Raw genomic sequence first — 17,601 nt, forward strand, 5'->3', positions numbered from 1 at the left:
ATGAAGCAGGATTTCTGTCTCCATTATGTGGCTATGGAGAGGGGAGGGGCTGTTAGGAGTGACTAAGCACGGAGGATTTCTGCACAGCACAACACCCTGCAATCTTCTCTCAGTAAGTTCATAGATAAGCACTGACCTTTCTGACACCTGAATTTAGCGTTTTAGGTGCCCAGAGAGTCTTCAAACAGCTGACCTTCATGTCACCTCTTCCTGCTCCCTTATCTCCCTCGGCCCCTCCCGCCTTCATAGGCTTATGCCCCTATTCCACTAGTCGTCAGAGGAGCAAACGAGCGCTCTCAGCGTGGCTGCAGCGAGCGGGTGAGTGCATGAGGGACGGCGGGGAGCTGCGGGGGGGCTGCCCGGGGGATCGCTAGATCGTCCGGGCAGCCCATAGGATATAGCAGCATCTGCTGCCGACGCTCCTATTCAACGGAGCGACGGCAGCAGATCGCTGCTATATCAGTCGCTTGTTTTTCAACATGTTGAAAAACAAGCGACTGCAATGATCAGCCGACATGAACGATGTCGGCTGATCGTTGCACTCTATTCCACGGGACGATTATCGTCTGTAGCGTCTGATATCGGCCGAATACGAACGATAATCGTTCCGTGGAATAGGGCCTTTACAATGGAGAGAGCAGAGCCCGTCTTCACTGTTTGCCTGATAATGCACAGATAAGAAGTCAGGGGGGAGGCTGGGAAATTGCTTCCTGAGTACAGAAGGAGGCTTTTTTGGCTGATGAAACCTATTACAGAGTTTCTTAAAATCGCTTATACTACTGATTTCTGCAATAAAAAAAACATGACAGTTACGCTTTAAGGACCGGGGCAATTGTCACTTTTGTGTTTTTGTTTTTTTCTCCTCGCCTTCTAAGACCCATAACCAGGGCCGCCATCAGGAATTTTGGGGCCCCATACAACCAAAGTGTCTGGGCCCCCCACAATAATAAAAAAAAAAAATTGTGTGTTCGACCCACGCCTTGCTGGGAGGTACAATTTGGTTCAGATCAATTCTAGAGAACTGGCTCATATACCCCATTTTTCCCAGTGGCTTAAAATGTAACCTCTGTTATACAGTTATAAAATTGTAGAAACTAAATGTGAACAAGGTGCAATTTAAATGTCACCATACAGACACTTACTTGTATAGCTGCCTCTTGTGCTCTGTATGCAGTGCATTATATTCACCCCTGCAACGTACAATTTATAGCGTGTCTAAAAGCCCAGCGGGGCTCATTATGATGGAGACTAAAACTTATACAAGAGTGGGGTAGGGTATTCAGAATGCTGTTGAGTACTAGGCAATGCCCCGTTTGGGGTTATTGAATTTCGATGGTCTGGGCGGCTGTTTGATTTGTATATGTTCACCAATATCTCCCCCCCCCCCCCCCGGTATGCTCACTAACATAGAATATGTTGATAAGGCTAATATAATGAGGCTGTTCCATGTTGGTGAGCATATACAAATCACCCCCCCCCCCCCCCCCGGCAGACTAGTTTAGCTCACCCAAGACAGTGATAGTGAATACATGGCGGTGAGAACGCTTTCTAGGAGATCCTGTTTGTGCAGCAGAGGTGTCTTTATCCTGCTCTGCATAGACCCTCGAAATTAAATAATCCCAGATGGGGCATTGCCTAGCACTCAACAGCATTCTGAATACAGGGGAACCCCTACCCCACTCTTGTATAAGTTTTAGTCTCCATCATAATGAGCCCCGCTGGGCTTGTAGACACGCTATAAATTGTACGTTGCAAGGGTGAATATAATGCACTGCATACAGAGCACAAGAGACAGATATACAAGTAAGTGTCTATTTGAATTGCACCTTGTTCACCTTTAGGTTCTATAATTTTATAACTGTATAACAGAGGTTACATTTTAAGCCACTGGGGAAAATGGGATATATGAGCCAGTTCTCTAGAATTGATCTCACGCACAGACACCAGCACACATGTATACAGACACCAGCACACATGTATACAGACACCAGCACACATGTATACAGACCCCAGCACACCAGGGCACGATGAAGGTTGAACTTCTGCAACCTGGAGAAATCACCTGATATCACCTGCAGTCCTATGTAACACCACATAACACAGTGGTATCTCTGAGTACAGATAATGTAGTAGATTTCACTTGCAGTCCTATGTAACAGCACAGATAACACAGTGATATATCTCTGAGTACAGATAATGTAGTAGTCACATGCAGTCCTATGTAACAGCACAGATAACACAGTGATATCCCTCTGAGTACAGATAATGTAGATGTCGCAGAAGGTTGTGAAGGAGTGGATCAGCTCACCTGGAAATGGCAGACAACAGGCTCCCTGGATGTTGGAGGGGGATGGGTGGGTGCACGGATCCTGCACGCGGCCGAGCGTGGGTTCACAGTAGGAATTGAGGAAAGGAGAAAGGTGTACGGTCCAGCACTCCAAAATGTTCGGGGAAAAAATATGCTAATAAAACATAACTTTTAATCTATGCTGTTAAAATAACGTGTTTAAAACCAACGCGTTTCGCGCCATGGCGCTTAATCATGGTTGTAAAAACAAATGGACTATCATGTCTTATAAAGGTTGCAACAACCTGGCATGAGCGCCGACGTGGCGAGCTCATGTGTGGAATGATTAAACCAGATCTACACGTCATTACGTGATGGGTCATATGACTGATAGCGTTACCTGGACATCATGTTTAGTTTGAGTCATGTGATTGATCATGTTACCTGTGCGCCAGGTTAGATTTAGCAGATAATGAGACTAACCATTTTAGCTAGACGCAAATACGCAAGGTCTGAATGCGGTTAGGTGTAATAGTATAATAAATCGTTTTTGTAGTTCATTCCATGTGGCATTCTAGTATTTAGGCGAAATATATATTCGGCTTCTTTGTGAAGAAGCTTTCTCCTCCAGTCGCCTCCTCTTATAGGACTGGGAACTTTTTTTATGCCGTAACATATAAAACTGTCAGTGTTGCCACTGTGTGTTTGTAAAAAATGTTTAGAGGCACCAGAGGCATTAAGTCCCAATCCACTCCTGATGCTTAAAAGGTGTTCTCCTATGCGTTTTTTCAAGGGTCTGATAGTGCAACCCACATACTTCAAATTGCATAGAGTACACTCTATTATGTAAATGAGATGATGGCTGTTACAATTGATAAAGTCTCGCACCGTGTAGTGGGTATTATTGGAGCTGTCTGTGAAATTGGACTTGGTTTCCAAGAATTTGCAGGTTTGGCACCTGTTCACACCGCATTTAAAGTTGCCTGTGATCTTGATACTTTTGGTTACATCCTCTGTAGTATACATGCTGGGGGATAACAGATCTTTTAAGGAGCGGCCTCTCCTGGCTACACATCGATGTCCTCCATCCAGGATTTCGGCCAAGATGTCATCCTGTCTCAGCAAAGGTAAGTTTTTGTTTAAAATGGCCACAATTTTTTCATATTCTGTACTGTATTGTGTAGAAAAAGTTACAGGTGTATTTGTGGTAATGGGATGAGTATGATTTTTAGGGTTTTTTGTTAACAAATCATTTCTGCTCCTGTTTTTAATTATGTTTTTTGCTCTTGTTATGGTGCCTTGTTTATATCCTCTTTGTTTCAGACGTTCACTGGCTTGGTTGCAATGTGTGTTGAAATCTTGCTCATCAGAGCAGGCACGTTTAATTCTGGTTAATTCACCCACTGGGATGGATTTTAGAGTATGTGCTGGGTGATTACTTGTTGCATGAAGAATAGTGTTCCCAGCGGTGCTCTTCCGATACAAGGATGTTTGTACTGATTTTCCAGTGGTTGGTGCTTTGAGTAATATATCCAGAAAGGGTATTTCTGTTGTTTGTAAATTAGCTGTAAAGCGAAGATTGTGAGGGTTATTGTTTATGTATTCTACAAAGGATTCCATGGTTCGCTGTTCTCCCGTCCAGACCATCAAAATATCGTCGATAAAACGACCGTACCACTTGATGTGTTGATGAAAGGTATTCTGGGGGGAGAAGATATACATCTCTTCCCACCAAGCAACATACAGACCTGCGAGTGTAGGTGAGAATTTAGCCCCCATTGGGGCTCCTTGTATTTGTAGAAAATATTCCCCATTAAACGAGAAAAAGTTATGTTTCAGAAGGAATAGTGTAACTTCAATAATGTACTCGCGTAACTCATGGCTATAGTTGCTGTATTTGTAGAGATGGTGGGCGAGTGCAGTTATGGCTTGATCGTGTGGAATGGATGGATACAATGATATTACATCACAACTAAGCCACATGTACTGTTTGTTCCATGTAAAATTATTGAAAGCTCTGAGGACTGTGCCGCTATCCTGTAAATACCCAGGTACTCTTTTAACCAAATTTTGTAGCAATTCATCCACCCATTCACAAACCTTTTCATTAAGTGAACCAACACCCGAGATGATTGGTCGCAATGGTGGTGGATTTTCTCCTTTATGGATTTTGGGTAATCCATATAGTATGGGGGTAGTAGGGTGTTCAGGAACGAGATCCTTCGCACGTTTGTCATCTATTATCCCCAAAATCACGCCTTCCTGTACTAGGTTCACTAACTTGGCTTTGAAGATGTTGGTGGGGTCAGATGTTAACTTCTTATACGTTATTTTAACAGCATAGATTAAAAGTTATGTTTTATTAGCATATTTTTTCCCCGAACATTTTGGAGTGCTGGACCGTACACCTTTCTCCTTTCCTCAATTCCTAATGTAGATGTCACCTGCAGTCCTATGTAACACCACAGATAACACAGTGATATCTCTGAGTACAGATAATGTAGTAGTCACCTGCAGTCCTATGTAACAGCACAGATAACACAGTGATATCTCTGAGTACAGATAATGTAGTAGTTGTCACCTGCAGTCCTATTTAACACCACAGATAACAGTGATATCTCTGAGTACAGATAATGTAGTAGTCACCTGCAGTCCTATGTAACAGCACAGATAACACAGTGATATCTCTGAGTACAGATAATGTAGTAGTTGTCACCCATGAGAGATGCCCCCATAAGTTAATAATGCCCGCAGAGGTGCCCCCATGAACTAATAATGCCCCCAGAGGTGCCCCCATATACTAATAATGCCCCAAGAGGTGCCCCCATGAGCTAATAATGCCCCCAGAGGTGCCCCCATATACTAATAATGCCCCCAGAGGTACCCCCATGAGCTAATAATGCCCCCAGAGGTGCCCCCATATACTAATAATGCCCCCAGAGGTGCCCCCATGAACTAATAATGCCCCCAGAGGTGCCCCCATACACTAATAATGCCCCCAGAGGTGCCCCCATATACTAATAATGCCCCCAGAGGTGCCCCCATATACTAATAATGCCCCCAGAGGTGCCCCCATATACTAATAATGCCCCCAGAGGTACCCCCATATACTAATAATGCCCCCAGAGGTGCCACCATGAGCTAATAATGCCCCCAGAGGTGCCCCCATATACTAATAATGCCCCCAGAGGTGCCCCATGAACTAATAATGCCCCCAGAGGTGCCCCCCCCAGAGGTGCTGGCTAATTTGTGGGGCAATTTTGGTTGGGTTGGCTACTACATGAAGCAATATTGGGGGGGTGGGGTGTCTATTACATAGGTTTGGGTTTAATGATATCATAGCAATTTATCATATCATTTATAATAGTGCACAGCACTGGGAGACGCACACCACTCAGTGTCAGGAACACCGCACGCTACTCTGACAGTGCCAAGACCGCCAAATTCGCGCTTCAATAATTATCAAGGTTGGCTTTCAAGGTTGACTTTATTTTTTATCAAGGTTGACTTTATTTTTTTTTTAAAGGGATTATCCATATAAAAAAAATATAATTATAGAAATTATAGAGAGAGATTTATCAACCATGGTGTAAAGTGAAACTGGCTCAGTTGCCCCTAGCAACCAATCAGATTCCACCTTTCATTCCTCACAGACTCTGCACACTGTACACTGCAACAAAACACTACAAGTCCCAGCATAACATAGAAGAGAATAAGTGCACACTACAACAACTAAGCACTGCAAGTCCCAAGATATCCTGTAAATAAATGAACTGAGCTACTACAATTCCCAGCATAGTCACCATGTACATAAAAGCAGAGTGAAGCACAGAGGTGCAGTGTTCTGGTTTTGCTTTTGGGCTAGGCAGGAACTCGTGGTACTTGGTCTGTTTGGTACAAAGATGTCTAAACCTGGAATATCCATCTGATTCATGTAAACTATACAGTAATCTCCTCCCTACACACATTGTACATATGACACTCCCTAACTGCCACACAGGTGGTATTATCTATGACATCAGCACTGCCACACAGGTGGTATTATCTATGACATCAGCACTGCCACACAGGTGGTATTATCTATGACATCAGCACTGCCACATAGGTGGTATTATCTATGACATCACAATAGATCACCAAGTGCTTTGTGTGTCCGGGCTGCACTGGAGTCAGTTGAGTGTTAGTGCTCAGCGAGGATGGAGGTGCTTAGAGTATTGGAGATATTGGTGCTTTGCAGCTTTTGCTTTGGTGGAGATGAGGTCTCATCATCAGGTAATGGAGATTAAATATTACTGTTTATCAATCAAGGATTACAGGAAACCCTGATATAGATTTAATATATATATATATATATATATATATATATATATATAGGAATGGGGGTGTTGCAGCTGGGAAAATGTACTTAATGTCTGTACTTTCCTTCTTAGATTCGGTGATAGAGAGTGCCATCCCACAGGACGGAGGCGGCCATACCAGTAAGTAGTTATTTCCATCCTCCACAATGATGTTCATCATATACAAACATCATAATAATATATTAATCACTGTCTGTGTTTATTATTAGGCAGACGCAGTGTTGGGATTATAGTCGGCCTGGTCTTGGCAGTGATTGTATTCATATCCTGGTAAGTTCCGTCTCTCGGTTCTGACCATAGAAAACTGTCATTTACATCTGTTTGTCTAAAAGATTTTAATATGTTTTACAGCGCCATATATTGGTATTGCCGCAGACGATGGAGACGTCGCAGACCAAACTCGGTTTATTTAGAAGAAGTTGTCATCCACAGGCCAGGTAATAATTACTATATCTTAAAGGAACCCACCCCTGGCACTGGCATCTATATTTAGATTAAGGACTCCCTGGCACCCTCTCGCTTATTTGAGGCTGTTTTAGTTGGTAGGGATGCCAATCCCAATAAGTTGTATAACTCCTATTGAGTCACATTGGGGAGCTTTTGATCTAAAATAGATGGAAATCCCAGAAGTGGGAGCTGCATCTAGGGGGCATTTATGGTATATCCTGTGGATTTGCAATTAGTGCCCCTGATGGATATACCCCTTTAAAAACCAAACCCATAAATCTATTGTACAGTCTCTCAAGTCCTGGTTACAGCAATAACATGTGGTTTCCCTTTTACATTACAGATATTCCAAAGACCATGGCGGATAAGGATGAACTTCAAAGTGAGAAAACAGAAAGCCCCAGAGAGGAGGCAGCAGCCATGGAATTAACATTACAGCATGGAGGAACCAACTGCCAATCAAATAACGTCCCCCTGGAGGCCGTGATTGTTATAATGGAGCAGAAAAAAAAGGAATTCATTTCTGCCATAAAGAAGACAAAGGAGGCACTGACCATCTCGCCCAAAATTAAAAAAAAATTAAAGGCTCAAAAATTCAAGAAACTTCGCTCATGGTTAAAGAAGACCAAAATGAGCAAAGTGGATGAAAGGAGAGAGCAGGACATGAGGTATAAAAGAGTTATGTACCGGCTGGAGAAGAGGCGGCAGGAAAGGAGAAACAGCATGGAGAGAAAAATGCGTCTAAAATCACGTTTTAAAAAGGCTCCATGGCTCTGGTGCTCAACATGCCGCTGACACGCCACCACGGATATTTTGCATCATTAAATATGCACTAATAACATCTGATCAATAAACTTTTATAACATCTATAATGACTTATGGGCATTTGTTTTTCTTCACATATTTGGGATTATGTTGGTGTGATACCTGCATTAAAGGGGTTTTCCAGGAATACAAGAACATAAACTTTCTTACAGAAACCACATATTTGTCTACAACAGTCATGTCAAACTCTGGCCCGCAGGCCAAATCTGGGGGAGGGCTGGCTACTAAATCAGACTATAGGGGAAGGCTGGTTACTATATAAGTGACTATGGGGAGGGCTGGTTACTATATAAGAGACTATGGGGAGGGCTGGCTGCTATATAAGAGACTATGGGGAGGGCTGGTTATTATATAAGAGACTATGATGGAGGGCTGGCTACTATATAAGAGACTATTGGGAGGGCTGGCTACTATATTAGCCTACTAGGGAGGGATGGCTACTATATGAGACTACAGGGGAGGGCTGGCTACTATAAAAGACTATTGGGAGGGCTGGCTACTATATCAGACTACTAGGGGGGCTGGCTACTATATGAGACTATGGGGGAGGGCTGGTTACTGTGATACTATTGGGGAGGGCTGGTTACTATATGATACTATTGGGGAGGGATGGTTACTATATGATACTACAGGGGAGGGATGGCTACTATATGATACTATTGGGGAGGGATGGTTACTATATGATACTATTGGGGAGGGATGGTTACTATATAATACTATTGGGGAGGGATGGTTACTATATGATACTATTGGGGAGGGATGGTTACTGTGATACTATTGGGGAGGGATGGTTACTATATGATACTATTGGGGAGGGATGGTTACTATATGATACTATTGGGAAGGGATGGTTACTATATGATACTACAGGGGAGGGATGGTTACTATATAATACTATTGGGGAGGGATGGTTACTATATAATACTATTGGGGAGGGATGGTTACTATATAATACTATTGGGGAGGGATGGTTACTATATAATACTATTGGGGAGGGATGGTTACTATATAATACTATTGGGGAGGGATGGTTACTATATGATACTATTGGGGAGGGATGGTTACTAAGTGATACTACAGGGGAGGGATGGCTACTATATGGGACACTTGGGGGCAGGGCCGCCATCAGGAATTTCGGGGCCCCATACAACCAAAGTGTCTGGGCCCCCCACATTAATAAAAAAAAAAATTGTGTGTTCGACTTACGCCTTGCTGGGAGGTACAATTTGGTTCAGATCAATTCTAGAGAACTGGCTCATATACCCCATTTTCCCCAGTGGCTTAAAATAAAACCTCTGTTATACAGTTATAAAATTGTAGAAACTAAATGTGAACAAGGTGCAATTTAAATGTCACCATACAGACACTTACTTGTATAGCTGCCTCTTGTGCTCTGTATGCAGTGCATTATATTCACCCTTGCAACGTACAATTTATAGCGTGTCTACAAGCCCAGCGGGGCTCATTATGATGGAGACTACAACTTATACAAGAGTGGGGTAGGGGTTCCCCTGTATTCAGAATGCTGTTGAGTACTAGGCAATGCCCCGTTTGGGGTTATTGAATTTCGAGGGTATGGGGGGCTGTTTGATTTATATGTTCACCAATATCCCCTCCCCCCCCCCCCCCGGTATGCTCACTAACATAGAATATGTTGATAAGGCTAATATAATGAGGCTGTTCCATGTTAGTGAGCATAGACAAATCACCCCCCCCCCCCCCCCCCAGGCAGACTAGTTTAGCTCACCCAAGCCAGTGATAGCGAATACATGGCGGTGAGAACGCTTTCTAGGAGATCCTGTTTGTGCAGCGGAGGTGTCTTTATCCTGCTCTGCATAGACCCTCGAAATTCAATAATCCCAGATGGGGCATTGCCTAGCACTCAACAGCATTCTGAATACAGGGGAACCCCTACCCCACTCTTGTATAAGTTTTAGTGTCAAAAACAAGGGGTATTCACAGCTCCCTAAAAAGTATATGCGTTTTTATTAATACAACTTAAAAAGTGACAAAAAACATAAAAACTGCGCCGACGCGTTGCGGAGGCAACCCTCCTTAATCATGGTTTTAGTCTCCATCATAATGAGCCCCGCTGGGCTTGTAGACACGCTATAAATTGTACGTTGCAAGGGTGAATGTAATGTACTGCATACAGAGCACAAGAGACAGATATACAAGTAAGTGTCTATTTGAATTGCACCTTGTTCACCTTTAGGTTCTATAATTTTATAACTGTATAACAGAGGTTACATTTTAAGCCACTGTGGAAAATGGGATATATGAGCCAGTTCTCTAGAATTGATCTCACACACAGACACCAGCACACATGTATACAGACACCAGCACACATGTATACAGACACCAGCACAAATGTATACACACATACAGACACCAGCACACATGTATACAGACACCAGCACACCAGGGCACAATGAAGTTTGAACTTCTGCAACCTGGAGAAATCACCTGATATCACCTGCAGTCCTGTGTAACACCACATAACACAGTGGTATCTCTGAGTACAGATAATGTAGTAGATTTCACCTGCAGTCCTATGTAACAGCACAGATAACACAGTGATATCCCTCTGAGTACAGATAATGTAGTAGTCACGTGCAGTCCTATGTAACAGCACAGATAACACGGTGATATCCCTCTGAGTACAGATAATGTAGATGTCACCTGCAGTCCTATGTAACACCACAGATAACACAGTGATATCTCTGAGTACAGATAATGTAGTAGTCACCTGCAGTCCTATGTAACAGCACAGATAACACAGTGATATCTCTGAGTACAGATAATGTAGTAGCTGTCACCTCGGGGCGCCCCTGCTAAATGATGTTCTACAAAATAAGAAAAGTGTCATACAGTGACTCACAGGTGACGTCTTCTTTGATCTGAGGCGTCACTTTCCCTTTTCCTCTCCATCCGGCCCAGTCCACCATGATGATTCCTTCCAGATATGGTTAATCTTTTCAGAACCTGCGAGACAAACAATTTAGGCTCCGCACATTTCTAGCAACTTCCTTCCCTTTCTCCCTCCTGTAGGCTCCCATAGTAACTGCACTGTTTGGTGTTATGTGCAGTAAAGCGAGTAGGAATGTGGGATGCCCCCTGTATATAGGATCCCCTGCTGTGCCCCCTGTATGTAGGATTCCCTGTTGTGCCCCCATGAGCTAATATTGCCCCCAGAGGTGGCCCCATGAACTAATAATGCCCCCAGAGGTGCCCCCATGAGCTAATAATGCCCCCAGAGGTGCCCCCATGAGCTAATAATGCCCCCAGAGGTGCCCCCATGAACTAATGATGCCCCCAGAGGTGGCCCCCATGAACTAATAATGCCCCCAGAGGTACCCCCATACACTAATAATGCCCCCAGAGATACCCCCATGAGTTAATAATGCCCCCAGAGGTGCCCCCATGAACTAATAATGCCCCCAGAGGTGCCCCCATGAACTAATAATGCCCCCAGAGGTGCCCCCATATACTAATAATGCCCCCAGAGGTGCCCCCATGAGCTAATAATGCCCCCAGAGGTGCCCCCATATACTAATAATGCCCCCAGAGGTGCCCCCATATACTAATAATGCCCCCAGAGGTGCCCCCATATACTAATAATGCCCCCAGAGGTGCCCCCATATACTAATAATGCCCCCAGAGGTGCCCCCATGAGCTAATAATGCCCCCAGATGTGCCTCCATATAATAATAATGCCCCCAGAGTTGCCCCCATGAACTAATATTGCCCCCAGAGGTGCCCCCATGAACTAATATTGCCCCCAGAGGTGCCCCAATATACTAATAATGCCCCCAGAGGTGCCCCCATATACTAATAATGCCCCCAGAGGTGCCCCCATATACTAATAATGCCCCCCAGAGGTGCCCCCATATACTAATAATGCCCCCAGAGGTACCCCCATATACTAATAATGCCCCCAGAGGTGCCCCCATGAGCTAATAATGCCCCAGAGGTGCCCCCATGAGCTAATAATGCCCCCAGAGGTGCCCCCATGAACTAATGATGCCCCCAGAGGTGGCCCCCATGAACTAATAATGCCCCCAGAGGTGCCCCCCATGAGCTAATAATGCCCCCAGAGATACCCCCATGAGTTAATAATGCCCCCAGAGGTGCCCCCATGAACTAATAATGCCCCCAGAGGTGCCCCCATATACTAATAATGCCCCCAGAGGTGCCCCCATGAGCTAATAATGCCCCAGAGGTGCCCCCATGAACTAATAATGCCCCCAGAGGTGCCCCCATGAACTAATAATGCCCCCAGAGGTGCCCCCATATACTAATAATGCCACCAGAGGTGCCCCCATGAACTAATAATGCCCCCAGAGGTGCCCCCATATACTAATAATGCCCCCAGAGGTGCCCCCATACACTAATAATGCCCCCAGAGGTGCCCCCATATACTAATAATGCCCCCAGAGGTGCCCCCATATACTAATAATGCCCCCAGAGGTGCCCCCATATACTAATAATGCCCCTAGAGGTGCCCCCACACACTAATAATGCCCCCAGAGGTGCCCCCATATACTAATAATGCCCCCAGAGGTGCCCCCATATACTAATAATGCCCCCAGAGGTGCCCCCATATACTAATAATGCCCCCAGAGGTGCCCCCCATGAACTAATAATGCCCCCAGAGGTGCCCCCATGAGATAATAATGCCCCTATATACTAATAATGCCCCCAGAGGTGCCCCCCATGAGCTAATAATGCCCCCAGAGGTGCCCCCATGAGATAATAATGCCCCCATATACTAATAATGCCCCCAGAGGTGCCCACCATGAACTAATAATGCCCCCAGAGGTGCCCCTAAAAAAACAAACATCCTACTCACCTAATCCGCGCTGTGCAGGCAGCAGCTCTTCCTCCTCTTTAGGCTCCATCTTGCGAGCCGCAGGGACGGGACTTCCGGCAGGCGTGATGTCGTCACATTATCACGCCTGCCGGAGAGGTCACGGCCCGGCCTCCCATAGGCTGCTGGTATGAAGTGCCGGCAGCCTATGGGAGAGAATACAGGAGTAGGACGCTGACAGGTCCTGCTCCTGTATTCTGATCGCTTTAATGTTCCGCCCGCTCAATGTGCGGGCGGAACATCAAAGCGATCAGTGCATCCCGAGAAGCTGCGCGGCCGCAGCTTCTCGGGATGCTCAAAAACAGGTGGCAAGGGGGGCCGTGCGGGCCCCCCTAGCGTAGCGGACGGGGGGCGGCGGCCGGCGGGCCCCCCCCCATGTCTCTTAGGGTCCGGGCCCCATACGGCAGTACCAGTTGTACTGCCCTATCGGTGGCCCTGCCCATAACTCTTTTATTTTTCCACCTACAGGGCCATGTAAGGGCTTGTTTTTTTCAGGAACAGGTGTACTTTGTAATGGCATCTTTCAATCTGCCATGACAGAATGACATGAATGACAGAACCCCCATGAATGACAGAACCCCCAAAATATCATTAATGGGGTGAATTTGAGTCAAAAAAATTGATTCTGCAAATTTTTGGGGGGTTCTAAGTTTATATAATGCACTTTATGGTAAAACTGGCATTTTTTCTTTATTCTATAGGTCGGTCTGAGATATGCAGGTTTACTAGGATTTTAGCAGTAAAACTTTTTTTTGCAAATCGGCATGTTTAAAATGGCCCTATTTATATTTTCACCTACGGGGTCGTATGGGGCATCATTTTTTGCACCATGAGCTCTAGTTTTTATTAGTAACATTTTTTTTCTAAATCAGATGTATTGATCACTTTTTATTAATTTATACATAAAAAGTAATTTAAAAAAAGCTTTTTGTTCACACCGTTAACCCTGCGGGAACAATATTGTTTCATTTCAATAGATCGGACTATTACGCACGCTAGGGTTTATTATATGTTGATTAACTTTATTATTTTTATGTGTTTTATGTATAAAATGTGGAGGTAAATGATTTTCACTTTTGGGGAGGGCTCTGGGACATTTTTTTAAACTTTTATTGATTTTTTTCTTTTACACTTTTTAAGTCCCCTTAGGGGACTTTTACAGTACTACATTAGATTGAATACAATGATCACTGCTATGCAATAGCATAGCAGGGATCAGTGTAATCTGCGATTTTCTGATAAAGCCTGCCTGTGGCCTGTGGCAGACTCAGAAGATCAGGTAAGGAACGGAGGTAAGGACTCAGGTAAGGAACGGAGGTAAGGACTCCGGCTCCGACTACCTCCGGCAGTCAGGCAGTGCGATTGGAACCCCCGCAGACATGCCGAGGGGGTCCAGATCGGTAAGTGACCGGAGATGCTCCGGTCACTTACACACGCGTTTAAGTGGTTAATGGCAGGCGGCCGCAAGATCGCGGTCGCCAGCCATTGAGGGTGAGGGCATGGCTGCAGATAGCTGCCGGTCCTCACCCGCTATGGGGCGAGCTTAGCTCGTGAGCCCGCTCCATAGCCCGGGTCCGCGGCAGGGCATACATTCACGTTCACCTGCCTTAAGGCCCAGGCAGGGGGGTGTAAATGTAACCCCATAAGGGGTTAAACGATTACAGTTTCCAGTTAAGCTATCATTAGCAATTAGGCTGGCTAACGCCCAAGGGCAATAATTGCAAGTAGCCAGCAAAAATCTGGACTCTGCATGTGCCGTGGCCGGGGTCGCTGGACAATGGTGTTGAACCAGCCAGTGGGCTCTGTTTTGGGGCCAACTTGTAACAGTGGCCAGGAGTGGTAATACACTGGCACCAAACCCTTGGTTAGGACTAGTGTGAGGTGCAGGTGTAGGTGCAGCAACAAGGAGAGGCAGGTAGGTACTTACTTGGCACTTGAGGTAGAACAATTAAACCGGAGTAGAGGAGTATACAGTAGACAGGGGCCGGGAAGGAGCCCTCACCCAGTTAGTATCAGTACAGTGCCGGGGTGTGTGCTAAGTATTTCTTAAAAGAACCCTCATACTCACGTTTAGATAAGACTCAGTTATCTCATCTGACTGCCTTCAGCCAACAAAGTCTTGGTGACTGCCCTGATAGGTAGTACTGTGATTTCCCACCACGGGTGTTGCTATTGGTTACACCCTTCATAAAAGCCTGTACCTATTGTAAGTGGTGATGAAGGTAGTGATAAAGTTTTGCCACTAGATGTCCCTGTTATAGACATATGTGCTCAGATGCTGCACGGCTGAAGTATGTAAAGGGTTATTGTTTATTTGTGTGTCATATGGATCTGTGAACCTATGGAAATCTTTTTTTTCTTTTCTCCTATCATCTCTCTCTTTACTTCTTCTACGGCACTCTTCACCCACTTACAGCGCACCTTAGATACACTGAGGAAGGAAGTCACATGGGTAGAGGAAGAGCATGGTTCTTTTGTGTTGGACATTGTAGAGGAAGGACGCAAGCTAGAAAACTCTCTACAGTGGTTCTCTCTGAGCCCTGGCCCTCTGCCAGGTCCCGCTACTCTCAAGAGTTCTGTCTTAATCAGGTTCCCGTGTGGGTAGGAAGCAAGACAAGACACAGCTAACAGTTTCTCCTTAGTTAACTCTTCACAACACTATGCAGTGTTAAACTTCTACATTAGAGGACAAGTCAGAGATAACCTCAACCCATGCCGTGGACTAGGAGAGTCACAGTGCAGGACGGTATCCACAGACAGTAGTAAGCTAGGAACTGATCCAGATAGAGCAAAGTTGCTAAGAGCCTAGGAACTCTGTCTCGCAGCACGGTTGTCAGCAGGGAACCCTCAGCATTCCGCTCATCCCAGGTAACATTGTCTGGGGCCTTGTGTCACCCTCATAGGACGGGTCACCCGACACTGATGGGCATTAAGTGGTGTGAAGACCCAAAGGTCAATACATGGGCGCAAGTATTCTCTTTCTTCTAAGTATTCTTCTACCTCATCCTCCAACATCCTGGCAGAGCACAGTACTACTTGGGTTGGGACTCTCACGACATCCTGCTCTCTGCTTCTTTGTATCTCTCAGCACACTACTCAGTCAGCACGACTGTACTCCTCATTGGATTCCTATCACAGATCTGGTCGCTGTATTATCAAGTGTTTTATCAAGTGCTTTATCAAGGGAACTATCAAGTGTATCGTACCCTGTCAAGATCGAGATTATTTATGGTAAAGAGACTCTGTGATTCTTCGGCTCACACACACACACTGACACAGTGTACACTACAGCCTTGGGACATTTCCCCTTTCTGTGGGTGGCAGTTCCGATAGTCCGGGAGGGTCACTACACCACTCTGGCCCACCGTGATATCATCCCAAGGGACCCTGTAGCAGCCCGGCAGGACACTGTCCACAGGGGAACAAGGTACAACAGGCCCTTTAAAATAAAAGCAGGTGTGCCACCATACCTGTGTGCCCAACTGGCACTGGCGTCAAAACATAACATCACTGGGCCCGGCTGTATGTCGACCAACCACCATAGAACTGGCTTCACACCTCACCACCTAGCAAGTGACTGGCCGATCCTCCGACATAACACCCCGGGGGCATACTACAGTACGAGTCCCAGGTCTTTGTTTCAAGGTAACTAGTGGAAGTTTTCCTATGTAGTTGAGCATAGTCAGTAGAGAGCAGCTAACTTGCACTATACTTTACTGCGGTACAATCCCTCTGCCGGCATGCCCAAGCGTTTGTCCTACTTCTCTGGTTAGCCTTCAGTCCGGTTCTTCTAGCAGAGCATGTCTGCTGGCATCAGACTCTTAGGAAGAAAAGTGTTGTCTCATTTCTCACTAGGCCACAATTACCTAGAAACTGGAAACTCCCCCTTCCCTATACCCGGGTAACAGGAAACTGGGGTAAAAGAGACTGTGGTGGATGGACAAGAGGACCCTGTGATTGGCCAACTATATACAGGCTAAACTTATGTGTACTGCAGCTGTGTCTGGGCAATAAGGGTGACATCTAGTGACTCAAGTAAGGCACAACAAGTTACTACGCTAAATGTGTCACCTAAATGATCTAGTTTACCTGGGTGCATAAGGACAGAAGTACACCCACAGTGGGACACTACACATGTTTTTCAAATGGACGATTATTTTGCCTGCTCCAGAGTTGGATTAAGTAAAATCTTTATGTCTCGGGCAATAAGTCCTTTCAATAAAGATCCTATTCTTACCTCACCACGCTTCCCTTGGTCCTCCTGCAGAACCTCCAGTTCCCCCACAAACACTCCTGCCACCACCTTTTACACTTACCCATCTTGGCAGTGAGAGCTTGCTCAATCACTGGCTGCAGCATTGTCCCACTACACTTAGTGATTGGAGATGAGTGGGTCTCAGAAATGTTGAAAGGAGTATTCAGTGGGGGGACCCGAAGATGCTGCAGAAGGACCCATGGGAGCATGGTGGTGAGTTAGGATTTTTGTTATGTTCTATGAGAGGATGTGCTTCTGAGCAAATAATGCAATTGTCCTATTTACTTGTATCTCCCTGTCTATGCTGTACTAATACTGTACACAGGATAGTGAAAAAATGAAGCTAAATAGCTGACTAGTAGGAGCAGAACTATCACACATATGCTCTGGCCAACGCTCAGGCAGATTTTCAGTCTACGGGTGCGTTCATACTACGGAATTCTCGCGGAGAATGTCTGCGGAATTCTGTCAGCTGTCCGACCGCACATCTGGGTGCCTTTCCGCCGGCCCCATGGACACCATTCTATGGGCCAGCGTATTCCGCTATAAGCTGAAAGAA

At 45.5% G+C, this 17,601-nt stretch overlaps 1 protein-coding gene across 2 annotated transcripts; it reads left to right on the forward strand.

Moving 5' to 3' along the window:
- Positions 1 to 6,432: 6,432 nt before the first annotated feature.
- LOC138787073 (uncharacterized) lies at positions 6,433 to 7,934 on the forward strand. 2 transcript variants are annotated; one of them, XM_069964195.1, is made up of 5 exons: positions 6,433 to 6,559; positions 6,718 to 6,765; positions 6,855 to 6,915; positions 6,997 to 7,082; positions 7,436 to 7,934. In XM_069964195.1, the coding sequence occupies exons 1-5, from the start codon at positions 6,484 to 6,486 to the stop codon at positions 7,885 to 7,887; spliced, it is 723 nt and encodes a 240-aa protein (XP_069820296.1). In that variant the 5' UTR covers positions 6,433 to 6,483; the 3' UTR covers positions 7,888 to 7,934. The 2 variants fall into 2 exon arrangements, with proteins under 2 accessions (XP_069820296.1, XP_069820297.1); XM_069964196.1 differs by lacking the exon at positions 6,718 to 6,765.
- The last annotated feature ends 9,667 nt before the right edge of the window (positions 7,935 to 17,601 follow it).

The sequence above is a fragment of the Dendropsophus ebraccatus genome, chromosome 3 (genome assembly GCF_027789765.1).
Source record: "Dendropsophus ebraccatus isolate aDenEbr1 chromosome 3, aDenEbr1.pat, whole genome shotgun sequence".
In the NCBI taxonomy this organism is placed as follows: Eukaryota; Metazoa; Chordata; class Amphibia; order Anura; family Hylidae; genus Dendropsophus; species Dendropsophus ebraccatus.

Excerpts from the sequence above, each read along its gene's own strand:
- LOC138787073 (XM_069964195.1), top strand. The coding sequence starts at position 6,484 with ATGGAGGTGCTTAGAGTATTGGAGATATTGGTGCTTTGCAGCTTTTGC. Across the intron at positions 6,560-6,717 it reads AGATGAGGTCTCATCATCAG|ATTCGGTGATAGAGAGTGCC; the intron begins GTAATGGAGATT and ends TTTCCTTCTTAG. Across the intron at positions 6,766-6,854 it reads GGACGGAGGCGGCCATACCA|GCAGACGCAGTGTTGGGATT; the intron begins GTAAGTAGTTAT and ends GTTTATTATTAG.